This window comes from Periplaneta americana, chromosome 15 (genome assembly GCF_040183065.1).
Source record: "Periplaneta americana isolate PAMFEO1 chromosome 15, P.americana_PAMFEO1_priV1, whole genome shotgun sequence".
NCBI classification, from domain to species: Eukaryota; Metazoa; Arthropoda; class Insecta; order Blattodea; family Blattidae; genus Periplaneta; species Periplaneta americana.
The window spans coordinates 37721741-37736740 of NC_091131.1; the positions used below are offsets into that span (position 1 = coordinate 37721741).

General features: G+C 31.8%; 1 protein-coding gene across 4 annotated transcripts in view; it reads left to right on the plus strand.

Annotated features, from left to right (window-relative positions):
- The window catches only part of LOC138714796 (uncharacterized), a 1282494-nt gene that overhangs the window by 1174617 nt on the left and 92877 nt on the right, over positions 1-15000 (plus strand). For all 4 annotated transcript variants that reach the window (XM_069846936.1, XM_069846933.1, XM_069846935.1 and 1 more), the window contains one exon: positions 8800-8941. Coding sequence is in view for 1 of the 4 variants with exons in the window: in XM_069846934.1 (XP_069703035.1) it covers positions 8800-8941 (142 nt within the window). In the remaining 3 variants the exon portion in view is untranslated. The remainder of the gene's footprint in view (positions 1-8799; positions 8942-15000) is intronic.

Sequence of the window (15000 nt, forward strand, 5' to 3'; positions counted from 1 at the left end):
AATTTGGTCAGTTACATTTGTATTAATCTTCTGTGTAATAAAATTAATGGCTTAAGTACAGATGATGCTAGTCCACCTCAATTCGTTATACCATATTGTATTAATGATTGTACCAAAGCTAAAAAATAATATTCTCAATGCCTCCTTAGTGATAAAATTTCGAAGTATTATGAATTTACAAATAATTGTCTTTCTTATACTTGTACACTTGTTATTTTATTTTCGCTTGTTGTATTGTGTTTCATTTCACGTTATTTTAGTTTTTTTTTTATTTTGTTTTTATTTTGGTTCATTTTATTTTGCTCACTCTTTTCTTCGCAGTGTGTCTAAGTAACCTCTACAGTTGATGGGGAGTCGCTTTTGTCATTGCCTTACAACCTCCTTTTAACTTCACAAAGGAATAAACACTATTTCTCACGAAAGTGTTACGTAGATTCTTAGCCTTTCACTTCATAAACCCATTTGATTCAATATATTGAAACGACACAGACAATTTATTAGGGTTAGTGTCATGGTAACACAAAGTAGTAACATTTAATATTCTCGTGAAGTCGTTAATAGACGAGTATCTTTATCTCTCTCTCGAAGAAAATGAAATCTTCTATTCAAACCGTACAATAGAACATAAATTTTCTTCACATTGTAAGGAGGTCACGGCTCGTCTCCTAATTTCATTTTCTGCCCGTCCAAGGTAAAAAATTGCTATCTGTAGCAAAATCCATTTCTTGAATTGTAGGCCTACTAACTACTAAAATTAGCGTACGACTGTTGTTACCGGCACTTTTGCTGCGTTAGTAGAAATTTTACTGTTGTTTGTTTGAATAAGCTGCGTTAGTAGAAATTATACTGTTGTTTGTTTGAATAAGCTGCGTTAGTAGATATTTTACTGTTGTTTGTTTGAATAAGCTGCGTTAGTAGAAATTTTACTGTTGTTTGTTTGAATAAGCTGCATTAGTAGAAATTTTACTGTTGTTTGTTTGAATAAGCTGCATTAGTAGAAATTTTACTGTTGTTTGTTTGAATAAGCTGCGTTAGTAGAAATTTTACTGTTGTTTGTTTGAATAAGCTGCATTAGTAGAAATTGTTCTGTTGTTTGTTTGAATAAGCTCCGTTAGTACAAATTTTACTGTTGTTTGTTTGAATAAGCTGCGTTAGTAGAAATTTTACTGTTGTTTGTTTGAATAAGCTGCGTTAGTAGAAATTTTACTGTTGTTTGTTTGAATAAGATGTGTTAGTAGAAATTTTACTGTTGTTTGTTTGAATAAGCTGCATTAGTAGAAATTTTACTGTCGTTTGTTTGAATAAGCTGCGTTAGTAGATATTTTACTGTTGTTTGTTTGAATAAGCTGCGTTAGTAGAAATTTTACTGTCGTTTGTTTGAATAAGCTGCGTTAGTAGAAATTTTACTGTTGTTTGTTTGAATAAGCTGCATTAGTAGAAATTTTACTGTTGTCTGTTTGAATAAGCTGCGTTAGTAGAAATTTTACTGTTGTCTGTTTGAATAAGCTGCGTAAGTAGAAATTGTTCTGTTGTTTGTTTGAATAAGCTCCGTTAGTAGAAATTTTACTGTTGTTTGTTTGAATAAGCTGCGTTAGTAGAAATTGTACTGTTGTTTGTTGGAATAAGCTGCGTTAGTAGAAATTTTACTGTTGTTTGTTTGAATAAGCTGCGTTAGTAGAAATTTTACTGTTGTTTGTTTGAATAAGCTGCGTTAGTAGAAATTTTACTGGTGTTTGTTTGAATAAGCTGCGTAAGTAGAAATTGTTCTCTTGTTTGTTTGAATAAGCTCCGTTAGTAGAACTTTTACTGTCGTTTGTTTGAATAAGATGCGTTAGTAGAAATTTTACTGTTGTTTGTTTGAATAAGCTGCATTAGTAGAAATTTTACTGTTGTGTGTTTGAATAAGCTGCGTTAGTAGAAATTTTACTGTTGTTTGCTTGAATAAGCTGCGTAAGTAGAAATTGTTCTGTTGTTTGTTTGAATAAGCTCCGTTAGTAGAAATTTTACTGTTGTTTGTTTGAATAAGCTGCGTTAGTAGAAATTGTACTGTTGTTTGTTTGAATAAGCTGCGTAAGTAGAAATTTTACTGTTGTTTGTTTAAATAAGCTGCGTTAGTAGAAATTTTACTCTTGTTTGTGTGATTAAGCTGCGTTAGTAGAAATTTTACTGTTGTTTGTTTGAATAAGCTGCGTTAGTAGAAATTTTACTGGTGTTTGTTTGAATAAGCTGCGTAAGTAGAAATTGTTCTGTTGTTTGTTTGAATAAGCTTCGTTAGTAGAAATTTTACTGTCGTTTGTTTGAATAAGCTGCGTTAGTAGAAATTTTACTGTTGTTTGTTTGAATAAGCTGCGTTAGTAGAAATTTTACTGTTGTTTGTGTGATTAAGCTGCGTTAGTAGAAATTTTACTGTTGTTTGTTTGAATAAGCTGCGTTTAGTAGAAATTTTACTGTTGTTTGTTTGAATAAGCTGCGTTTAGTAGAAATTTTATTGTTGTTTGTTTGAATAAGCTGCGTAAGTAGAAATTTTATTGTTGTTTGTTTGAATAAGCTGCGTTAGTAGAAATTTTACTGTTGTTTGTTTGAATAAGCTGCGTTAGTAGAAATTTTACTGTTGTTTGTTTGAATAAGCTGCGTTAGTAGAAATTTTACTGTTGTTTGTTTGAATAAGCTCCGTTAGTAGAAATTTTACTGTTGTTTGTTTGAATAAGCTGCGTTAGTAGAAATTTTACTCTTGTTTGTGTGATTAAGCTGCGTTAGTAGAAATTTTACTGTTGTTTGTTTGAATAAGCTGCGGTTAGTAGAAATTTTACTGTTGTTTGTTTGAATAAGCTGCGTTTAGTAGAAATTTTATTGTTGTTTGTTTGAATAAGCTGCGTAAGTAGAAATTGTTCTGTTGTTTGTTTAAATAAGCTGCGTTAGTAGAAATTTTACTGTTGTTTGTTTGAATAAGCTGCGTTAGTAGAAATTTTACTGTTGTTTGTTTGAATAAGCTGCGTTAGTAGAAATGTTACTGTTGTTTGTTTGAATAAGCTGCATTAGTAGAAATTTTACTGTTGTTTGTTTGAATAAGCTGCGTAAGTAGAAATTTTACTGTTGTTTGTTTGAATAAGCTCCGTTAGTAGAAATTTTACTGTTGTTTGTTTGAATAAGCTGCGTTAGTAGAAATTGTACTGTTGTTTGTTTGAATAAGCTGCGTTAGTAGAAATTTTACTGTTGTTTGTATGAATAAGCTTCGTTAGTAGAAATTTTACTGTTGTTTGTTTGAATAAGCTGCGTTAGTAGAAATTTTACTGTTGTTTGTTTGAATAAGCTGCATTAGTAGAAATTTTACTGTTGTTTGTTTGAATAAGCTGCGTTAGTAGAAATGTTACTGTTGTTTGTTTGAATAAGCTGCATTAGTAGAAATTTTACTGTTGTTTGTTTGAATAAGCTGCGTAAGTAGAAATTGTTCTGTTGTTTGTTTGAATAAGCTCCGTTAGTAGAAATTTTTCTGTTGTTTGTTTGAATAAGCTGCGTTAGTAGAAATTGTACTGTTGTTTGTTTGAATAAGCTGCGTTAGTAGAAATTTTACTGTTGTTTGTTTGAATAAGCTGCGTTAGTAGAAATTTTACTGTTGTTTGTGTGATTAAGATGCGTTAGTAGAAATTTTACTGTTGTTTGTTTGAATAAGCTGCGTTTAGTAGAAATTTTACTGTTGTTTGTTTGAATAAGCTGCGTTTAGTAGAAATTTTATTGTTGTTTGTTTGAATAAGCTGCGTTAGTAGAAATTTTACTGTTGTTTGTTTGAATAAGCTGCATTAGTAGAAATTTTACTGTTGTTTGTTTGAATAAGCTGCATTAGTAGAAATTTTACTGTTGTTTGTTTGAATAAGCTGCGTTAGTAGAAATTTTACTGTTGTTTGAATAAGCCCTTAATAAGAGTATCTTTCAGTTGTTATCCTTAACAACACGCTAATCCCTTATTCATCTGTCGTAAGAAATCTTCGCTTCTTTTTTGATAATAATCTAAATTGGAATTTTCAAGTTAAAGAAGCGATAAAAAAATCTGTTCCTCCATTCACTGATTGAGTCGCTTGAGAAACTTCTTGCCCCAGCAACTAAAACTTACCCTAGTTATGCCGCACTTCGGTTATTGTGACGTTTTGTTAAGTGACCTAAGTTCTGAATTGTCAGTCAAGTTACAGCAAGCTCAGAATATGTGCGTCAGATACGTGTGCAACATCCGACGACATGATCACATATCACCTTCGCAAGTCTTTCGTGGCTCCGACTTAAAGAACGCAGAACTTTACACTCTTTGTCTTTACTCTTTCCAATTCTGCACACCTTAACACCAAATTACCTTTCGTCTCGTTTCTCTTATCTATACTCTAACCACGACGTAAATACCAGATCACTTATCTGTGGCGCGTTAAGTATACCTCTTCATAGAACATCTCGTTATTCATAATCTTTTACAGTATCCACCTCGCGTCAATGGAATTCCTTGTCACAAAGTATTAGGGGCTGCAAGACAATAAACACCTTTAAAACAGCTTAAAAGATAACCTTATTAGCATTTCACTCCAGTCATACTGATTTAAACTATAACTGACTACATTGTTACTTCTTTCTTTAGACATCCTGATAGTGCTGTATTTTCAAAATTGTCTCATAATAATTTCTTTCTATTATCTAATATTATTTTAAATATATTAATATTCTATGTATTTTAGCTTAATTCTGCTACAGAGTTTATTTCCGTGTTTAATTAATAGTTCATATTATTTTGTTGTTTAATTCGTAAATAACTCTTGTATACATGTAACTCTCATCTAAATCAAATTTTTTATTTCTTTGTAAGTTCATGCAGATGTATATACACTTTTTGCTGGTTGAGTGGAAGAGAAGGCCTTACGGCCTTAACTCTGCCAGCTAAAATAAATCATTATTATTATTATTATTATTATTATTATTATTATTATTATTATTATTATTATTATTATTATTATTATAAGCTGCGTTAGTAGAAATTTTACTGTTATTTGTTTGAATAAGCTGCGTTAGTAGAAATTTTACTGTTGTTTGTTTGAATAAGATGCGTTAGTAGACATTTTACTGTTGTTTGTTTGAATAAGATGCGTTAGTAGAAATTTTACTGTTGTTTGTTTGAATAAGCTGCGTTAGTAGAAATTTTACTGTTGTTTGTTTGAATAAGCTGCGTTAGTAGAAATTTTACTGTTGTTTGTTTGAATAAGATGCGTCAGTAGAAATTTTACTGTTGTTTGTTTGAATAAGCTGCGTTAGTAGAAATTTTACTGTTGTTTGTTTGAATAAGATGCGTTGGGCCTTACGGCCTTAACTCTGCCAGCTAAAATAAATCATTATTATTATTATTATTATTATTATTATTATTATTATTATTATTATTATTATAAGCTGCGTTAGTAGAAATTTTACTGTTATTTGTTTGAATAAGCTGCGTTAGTAGAAATTTTACTGTTGTTTGTTTGAATAAGATGCGTTAGTAGAAATTTTACTGTTGTTTGTTTGAATAAGATGCGTTAGTAGAAATTTTACTGTTATTTGTTTGAATAAGCTGCGTTAGTAGAAATTTTACTGTTGTTTGTTTGAATAAGATGCGTTAGTAGAAATTTTACTGTTGTTTGTTTGAATAAGCTGCGTTAGTAAAAATTTTACTGTTGTTTGTTTGAATAAGCGTTTACATAATTCAACAAATCTCATATCGATTGGAAAGTTCAAAAGAGAAACAACTCAAAATTTAAAGTTTTGGAAAACCTCAATTTTAAAGCTTTTTGTTGCTGTGAAAAATCCGTTTAACAAAATCCAATTTGAAACTTATTGTGTAGCCTATATAAAACATCATTAACATAATTTTGAGTAATTTCAACAATCTTCAGATTTTTCAAAACAACATAAAGCTTTAAAATACAGGTTTCTTGAAATTTTAAATTTTTAGTTATTTCCCTTTTCAACTGGGCCGTCGGTATATAGGGGAAACATAGCAAGTTTATCATTATGAGGAAATTTTGCATATACACCGCGTCCAAAACGAAACCTACCGATAAAGATACTAAATAATTTATTCCTTAATTATGACACACAAAAACAAATTAAGAGAAAATATTAATCAACTCAACTAATTTATGTCACCATCAGTAAATCTCAACATGTCCCCCTCTAGTAGCACGACAACATCTAACCTGTATCCAATCTCTCTCCAGGCATTGTGTAACATCTGCGGAGTTACAGATCTTACTGTGTCGATAATCCTTTGACGTAACGGGTATCCACTCTGGTGTTGTAGACACGGTCTTTCACGAACCCCCAAAGAAAAAAGTCCAATGGTGTAAGATCAGGAGATCGTGGGGGCCATGTAAAAAGACCACCATGACTAATCCATCGTCCTGGGAAATGATTGTGTAAAGTTTCAACGACTGGTCCCCAATAATGAAGGGGAGCTCCTTCTTGCTGGAAGGTGAACTTCTCTGAAATCTGGGGTAGGGAAAAATTGTCAAGCATATCGAGATATATTGCATCATTCACTGTGTTCTCTATGAAGAAAAAAGGTCCGATCACTCCTGAAATGGTTAATATACACCAACTTTTAACTTTGGAGAGTTACGTTCATGTTCAAAAATAACACGAGGATTCTCAGAACCCCAGATCGTGCAATTGTGGCGATTAACATAGCCACACACGTGAAAAGTTGTCGCCACCATGTCGCTGAAAGTCTCCATTTTCTAACAAATGTTTGTGCCACTGAACAATGGTGTGCCTATCAGTAGCTGCACGGCCGTATTTTTCACGAAATCTTCGCTGAACTGTAACCGGAAACTTAAACTCTGCTAAGCAATAACAGCACTGCACTTTTTCTTGCGGTGTGAATGGAGCCATTTTGGAAAACAATCTGTGTATGCACAACAATAGGAATAACAGGTTTGTCAATTTCACGACATGAAAACTTGTTGAGTTTCTCTGCATTTTAGTGCAAGCTGGCCGTATGTAACTTTTATGGATGTCTAGTTACTTTATTTCTTTATCGGTAGGTTTCATTTCGGACACGGTGTATTAAAAATACTACACATGTTAGAAACCTTAAATTTTATACCTATTGTTTACTAGATTATAGACGAAATACTTATTCTATACAAAAGAAACAAAAGACAGATTCAAAATATACATATATAGTAATAATAAATCTGTAGCCGAAATTTTTCTGGTAATTTTCGATTTTCCAAAAATAATTGGTCCTAACATATATAATTAACCACCTTGAAATCGAAAATCGCTTTTTTGAAATTTTTGTCTGTATGTCTATCTGTCTGTCTGTATGTTTGTTACCTTTTCACGCGATAATAGATGAACGGATTTCGATGAAAATTGGAATATAAATTATGCTCGTTGTAACTTAGATTTTAGGCTATATGGCATTCAAAATGCATTATTTGAAAGGGGGGTTGTAAGGGGCCCTGAATTAAATAAATCTAAATATCTCGCTTATTATTGATTTTTGTGAAACATGTTACATAACAAACGTTTCTTTAAAAATAATTTGCGATAAGTTTTATTCCATCAAAAATTTTGATAGGATTGATATTTAATGAGATAAATGAGTTTTAAAATTAAAATAACTGCCATCTAAGGCCTTATAATGAAATAAAAAACAAATGACTTCGTATATAAGGGGCCTTGGACAGCAACAATCGAAAGCTATGAAAGATAGCCTACAGAGAATGTTTCTGTGTTTGTATGAAGTAATATCGGAAGCTAAATTAACCGATTTGTATAATTAATTATTAATTCACAATTGGAAAGTGTAGTTTCTCCAGATGGACATAATGCTATAGTGTTATTACAGTAACTTCTGATATAATATAATATAATATAATATAATATAATATAATATAATATAATATAATATAATATAATATAATATAATACAATATATAATATAATATAGTATATTATAATATAATATATGTAACGTAATATTATATAATATAATTTAAGTTGTTTGAAGGGTTCAGAACCATAGTGGGCCAAACGCCATTTACTGAATACGTAGAAAACAAGGGTTAAAATTAAGTTATTACCATAATTCAATGGAAACCTATAACAAGTAAAATAAAGTATATACATTAAATCTAAATGATGTCAATGTTCATTAAACTATGGTTGCATGTAATAAAAATTAGAAACATGTTAAAGGAATTGTCATTGAACCAATGAGTGGTCTCTGGACCAAAATGATCGCATTTTAATTATTTAGATGCAATTTAAATTAAGTAACATATTAAACGATTTATCCTTCTATCAATTCCCTGGATCAAATTTCATATTTTAATTGTGTAATTACTTTATATTTATTTCTAACGGGTGCACCGGAGCGCACGGGTACGGCTAATCAACACATAAACAAAATACACCCAAAGCTACCCTACATATTAGAAATCGAAAGCAACAAATCCATAAAATTCCTAGACATCACAATAACAAAAGTAGACAACAAACACACATTCAAAATCTACAGAAAACCCACAACAACAACACATCCAATCATTCAACACAACACAAACAAGCTGCATTTCGAGTAATGGTACACATACTACTCAACATACCAATGAGCCAACAAGAGTTCAAAGAAGAGTTAATTAAACACAATCAAATACATAGCACAAGAAAAAAACGGATAGGTCTTCCCCCTTAAAAATCATGTATCGTAGAATTCATATGTACTTATTAGTACATGTAACAAGTATATATTTTCTTTAACTTGTTTTCCATTTTCTTCTACAGATTTCGTTCTGAAACCGACGTACAAGACAGCGAAGGAACACCCATACTTTCAACGGGATGCGATCTCCGGACCCCGGCGTTACTCTGCGTCTGGACGTCCGCTGTGCTGTAGAAGATACCGACTCTGCACCCTAAACCCAAAGTAAGAATAAGAACACAAGCTATGAATGCTGTGTTTAACATAAGTAATCCCAAGTGTAGAAACGTTTGAACTAGAGTGAGGAGTTTGCACACTGTGGGACGCAATCGTTTATTAAAATCCGCGAGATTATCGTAAAGGAATCGATAGGTACTTCTGAAGAAAAATAATTTATTTATGTCTGAAGGATAACACTTGTTTTGAAGAACAGATTCATAGATCTAATTTTCTTCACAATTCAATTCATCGTGACTGTGTCTCATTTTCTGCCACCTCCCCCTCAATGGAAATAGTAGAATTACCTTTTGATATTTTTTTTTCAACAGCGATCTTTCCTATATCGCCATTCTTATGTCATTTAGTAAACCCCAGGATTTTCCTACATTTCTCTGTTTCTAAGTTTCCAGTTTATTTATATTTTTGGCAGCCTACAGTTCTACAATGGACTCTTTGCTTACTGTCGAACAATGAGTTATTCACAGCAAAGATACTTAGATGAATTTCATCTATACTTTACAATGGAAGCAATTACTTTAAACCTTATAAATATTGGTGCTATCATTTAGTAAGAAATCTGATTGAAAATTATTTATGTATTTATTTATTTATTTATTATTTATTTATTTATTATTTTCTCATTTACTCATTTATTTATATATTTATTTATTTATTTACTTAATTACGTACTTACACATTTATTCATTTTTTTACTTATCTACTCATTTACTCATTTATTTATTTACAGATTCTTTTATTTATTTATTCACTCATGTATTCATTCACCCATTTATTTACTCATTTATTTATTTATTTATCCAGTTACTTATTTTCTCATTTACTCATTTATTTATATTTACTTATTTATTTGCCTAATTACTTAATTATTTACTTACACATTTATTTATTTATTTACTTATCTTCTCATTACTTATTTATTTATTTACTATGTTACTTATTTCCTCATGTATTCATTCACTCTTTATTTATTTATTTATTCAATTATTTATTTATTTATTTATTTGTTTATTTATTTATTTATCTATTTATCTATTTATTTATCTATTTACCTATTTACCTATCTACCTATCTATCTATCTATCTATCTATCTATCTATCTATCTATCTATCTATCTATCTATCTATCTATCTATCTATCTATCTATCTATCTATCTATCTATCTATCTATCTATCTATCTATCTATCTATCTATCTATCTATCTATCTATCTATCTATCTATCTATCTATCTATCTATCTATCTATCTATCTATCTATCTATCTATCTATCTATCTATCTATCTATCTATCTATCTATCTATCTATCTATCTATCTATCTATCTATCTATCTATCTATCTATCTATCTATCTATCTATCTATCTATCTATCTATCTATCTATCTATCTATCTATCTATCTATCTATCTATCTATCTGTCTATCTGTCTATCTGTCTATCTGTCTATCTGTCTATCTATCTATCTATCTATCTATCTATCTATCTATCTATCTATCTATCTATCTATCTACCTACCTACCTACCTACCTACCTACCTACCTACCTACCTACCTACCTACCTACCTACCTACCTACCTACCTACCTACCTACCTACCTACCTATCTATCTATCTATCTATCTATCTATCTATCTATCTATCTATCTATCTGTCTATCTATTTATTTATTTATTTATCTATCTATTTATCTATTTATTTGAACACACTAGAACAATATGAAATATACAGACACACGAAAACACACCCCAACGATATTCTCAACACACAACTCAATTTCAAAACACATACACTCTTTGAACAACGACCAGTTCTGAAGTTGACCCATAAATAGGTCGAAACATGTAAACAAGGTACGTTAAAATTTAACACAAAAAAGTCTTATCATACATATTCCGAACTTATATCAACTTAAAAACAAATTTCAAGTTCCTATATGAATCAATAAAGCGAGTCATAAAAAGAATAAGTTACAGCGAACAGGCAAAACATCAAAATTCAAAATGAAAAGAATCATTCAAAGATCCAAAACTAATTCCTGATCTACCTCGAAAATCTGCCGTGGCCATGTTTAGATTGATTACTGGTCATGATTGCCTCAGTAAACACCTCCATCGTATTGGAGTACTGAATTCACCTAAATGCTTACTGTGCACCAGAGAAGAGGACATGGAGATGGAGCACCTGGCTAATTGTGAAACTCTTAGGACATTTGTGGACCTTCCATCAAAATATTGGGAAGCAAGAAGGATGATGACTTCATTGTTAAATCCAGAGCATTAGATACACACACACATTTCGAAGTTATTTAATCCTTAAATTGTCAAAACTTAATATCGCACACTAGTTTATTAAACCTTGTCGGACTGTCAAGAAAACAACTATCGCAATGTCCATATTTTATATGATGTACATAATTAATTAGAGAGTCAGTCAAACTCTTACGGAACCACCTATATGGCAGTATACTGAAAAAACTGACGTACCATTATCATTGTTCTTTAATTCTTATTAGCTTTCATTGCTTCTTTACTTGTTTGTAATTTTTCTTATTCTGTGAACTGCCATTGTTTGTTTGTCAATTCTTCCTGTCAACATCTAAGTCTCTCTTGTCCAGTTGAACTTCGTAAATCTGTGACTAGGAAATTAAGAGAGGAATTAAGAAATGCAGAATTCGAATCATGGAAAGTAATGCCTGGAAGAGGCAGAGGTGTAGAATTGTACAGCCAAGTACCTAAAGCCAACGCCTGGATTTTTAATAAGTCTGGACTATCTACATCTGAATGGGTAACCTGCCTCAAAATGAATGCCAATTTAGCAGCAGTTAGAGGAGTACCTGGTCGCTCTTTGGACTGATCCCGGTGCAGACATGGCTGCCCGGAGACTGAAACCCTTGCCCACGTCCAAGGTCAGTGTAACAGAGGTTTACTCCTCCGAAATGCCAGACACCATCATGTTCGATCCTTAATTGCAACTGCTTTGAGAAAAAAGTCTTGGACAGTAGAAGAGGAAGTTTTTTGCCTTGCTACTAATGGCTCCTCTAGACGTATTGACATCATAGCGTATTCCCAGACTACCAAGAAAGGATATATAATTGATCAACATTTATCTGCCAACAGTTGATTACTTCAAAGCAAAATACCAGCTTGAAGACATTGAGGTGATTGGTCTTCTTATTGGAGCTCGTGGTGTGATTCCCAAGTTCTTTGAACGCTTCAGGAAGACTTTTAAATTACCACAGACACTTACTGCTGACATCATAACTTCAGTTTTGAAACGCTCTTGCCAAATTCTGAGTCATCATATTCACTCTGTTTAATTTTTTTTATTTATTCACTTTCTATTCATATATGTTTATTTTAATTTTCTTTCTACAAAATTTATGTAAACATTTAATATTACAAAATTCATGTAGGAGAGTATACTGAGTCCTTCTGGGCTACCTCCAATGGCAGGCAGTTATTATTATTATTGTTATTACTAATTGTTTGTCATTTTTCTTACTCTGTTACCTTTTATCATCTATTTGTTCTTTTTTTTTTTTTGTTTTGTATGCTTTGTCAAATGACAGCCTCTAATTTGAGGAAACTCTGGTAAATAAATAACAGTAGTGTGAAATTTTAATTTTCCTACCAATTTTTTTTTATTCTATTAAAATTATAGCATATAGCCTATTAACCTGTTGTATCCTATAGGATACTTCGCCAATTTAAGGGTTAAATAATACGACTAGTAAGAGCAGTAATCGATAAGACTACTCATTATGACTGCATACCGATTTTGACTTTCTTGAGAAAGAGGACAGAAGATGCGTATCTATTTTGTATACGAACGTACCTGTACCTGCGCTGTGACGTCACATATACCTCGAATCAGGCAACTTCATTCCAGTTTTGTAGGTAGCTGAAATACGGAGCCTAATAATGAATAATAAGAATCTCTACTAAGCGCCACGAAGGCGCATAGAGGGCATGTAGGTACGAAACTATGATTTTATGACCTCGGCACGGAGTGAAGTGGTGTGGTCAGCATCACCCTCGATCGCCTTTTACCCGGTATTCAACAGAAGGCTAAACGTATTAGAATTCCGCCGCTGCCCCGAATTGACAAATATGCCACTGTTTCTGATACTTGTGTTGATATCTCCAGTCCAAAATCTTCGCCAAACAGCGTCACACAAAACATTATAGCCGTAAGTGAATTTGCTGATTAGATATCGGATAATTCTATTGCTGATTTGAACGTTTAATCTGTAATTAGTAATGAACATCTGTCTCGAGTTCGAATCCAATCGCCTGTGTATTTTCCATCACGTTTCTTCATGAAGTAAAGTGATCAATTTGTGCTCAAAGCGATCCGACCAATCAAATTATGGGTATTGGGTCATTGCGCTGGGCTAACAGTGTTACACACATATGCACCATTCTGCATTTTATACCCGTAAGATAAATTAAGGAAAGGCACTGATACTGAATACTGGAAATTATTATTATTATTATTATTATTATTATTATTATTATTATTATTATTATTATTATTATTATTATTATTATTATTATTATTATTGATCCACAGCCGTGGAGTAACTGTTATCATATCTAACCGTGAAACGAGCAGGCCCGGGTTCAGATTCAGGTTGGGACAAGCTACTTTTTTAGGTTTTTTCCGGGGCTTTCTCTCAACGCATTAAGAGAAAATCTGGGAAACTTCCAATGCTGGATCCTGAATTCATATGGCTGGCATTATCACTTACATTTCACGCAGACTAGATAATCACAGAAGTTGATAAAGTGTCGTAAAATAAATCAAATAAAATTATTATTATTATTATTATTATTATTATTATTATTATTGATCCACAGCCGTGGAGTAGCGGTTATCATATCTAACCGTGAAACGAGCAGGCCCGGGTTCAGATTCAGGTTGGGACAAGCTACTTTTTTAGGTTTTTTCCGGGGCTTTCTCTCAACGCATTAAGAGAAAATCTGGGAAACTTCCAATGCTGGATCCTGAATTCATATGGCTGGCATTATCACTTGCATTTCACTCAGACTAGATAATCACAGAAGTTGATAAAGTGTCGTAAAATAAATCAAATAAAATTATTATTATTATTATTATTATTATTATTATTATTATTATTATTATTATTATTGATCCACAGCCGTGGAGTAGCGGTTATCATATATAACCGTGAAACGAGCAGGCCCGGGTTCAGATTCAGGTTGGGACAAGCTACTTTTTTAGGTTTTTTTCTGGGGCTTTCTCTCAACGCATTAAGAGAAAATTTGGGAAACTTCCAATGCTGGATCCTGAATTCATATGGCTGGCATTATCACTTACATTTCATTCAGACTAGATAATCATAGAAGTTGATAAAGTGTCGTAAAATAAATCAAATAAAATTATTATTATTATTATTATTATTATTATTATTATTATTATTATTATTATTATTATTATTATTATTATTATTGATCCACAGCCGTGGAGTAACGGTTATCATATCTAACCGTGAAACGAGCAGGCCCGGGTTCAGATTCAGGTTGGGACAAGCTACTTTTTTAGGTTTTTTTCCGGGGCTTTGTCTCAACGCATTGAGAGAAAATCTGGGAAACTTCCAATGCTGGATCCTGAATTCATATGGCTGGCATTATCACTTACATTTCATTCAGACTAGATAATCACAGAAGTTGATAAAGTGTCGTAAAATAAATCAAATAAAATTATTATTATTATTATTATTATTATTATTATTATTATTATTATTATTATTATTATTATTATTATTATTATTATTATTGATCCACAGCCGTGGAGTAACGGTTATCATATCTAACCGTGAAACGAGCAGGCCCGGGTTCAGATTCAGGTTGGGACAAGCTACTTTTTTAGGTTTTTTTCCGGGGCTTTGTCTCAACGCATTAAGAGAAAATCTGGGAAACTTCCAATGCTGGATCCTGAATTCATATGGCTGGCATTATCACTTACATTTCATTCAGACTAGATAATCACAGAAGTTGATAAAGTGTCGTAAAATAAATCAAATA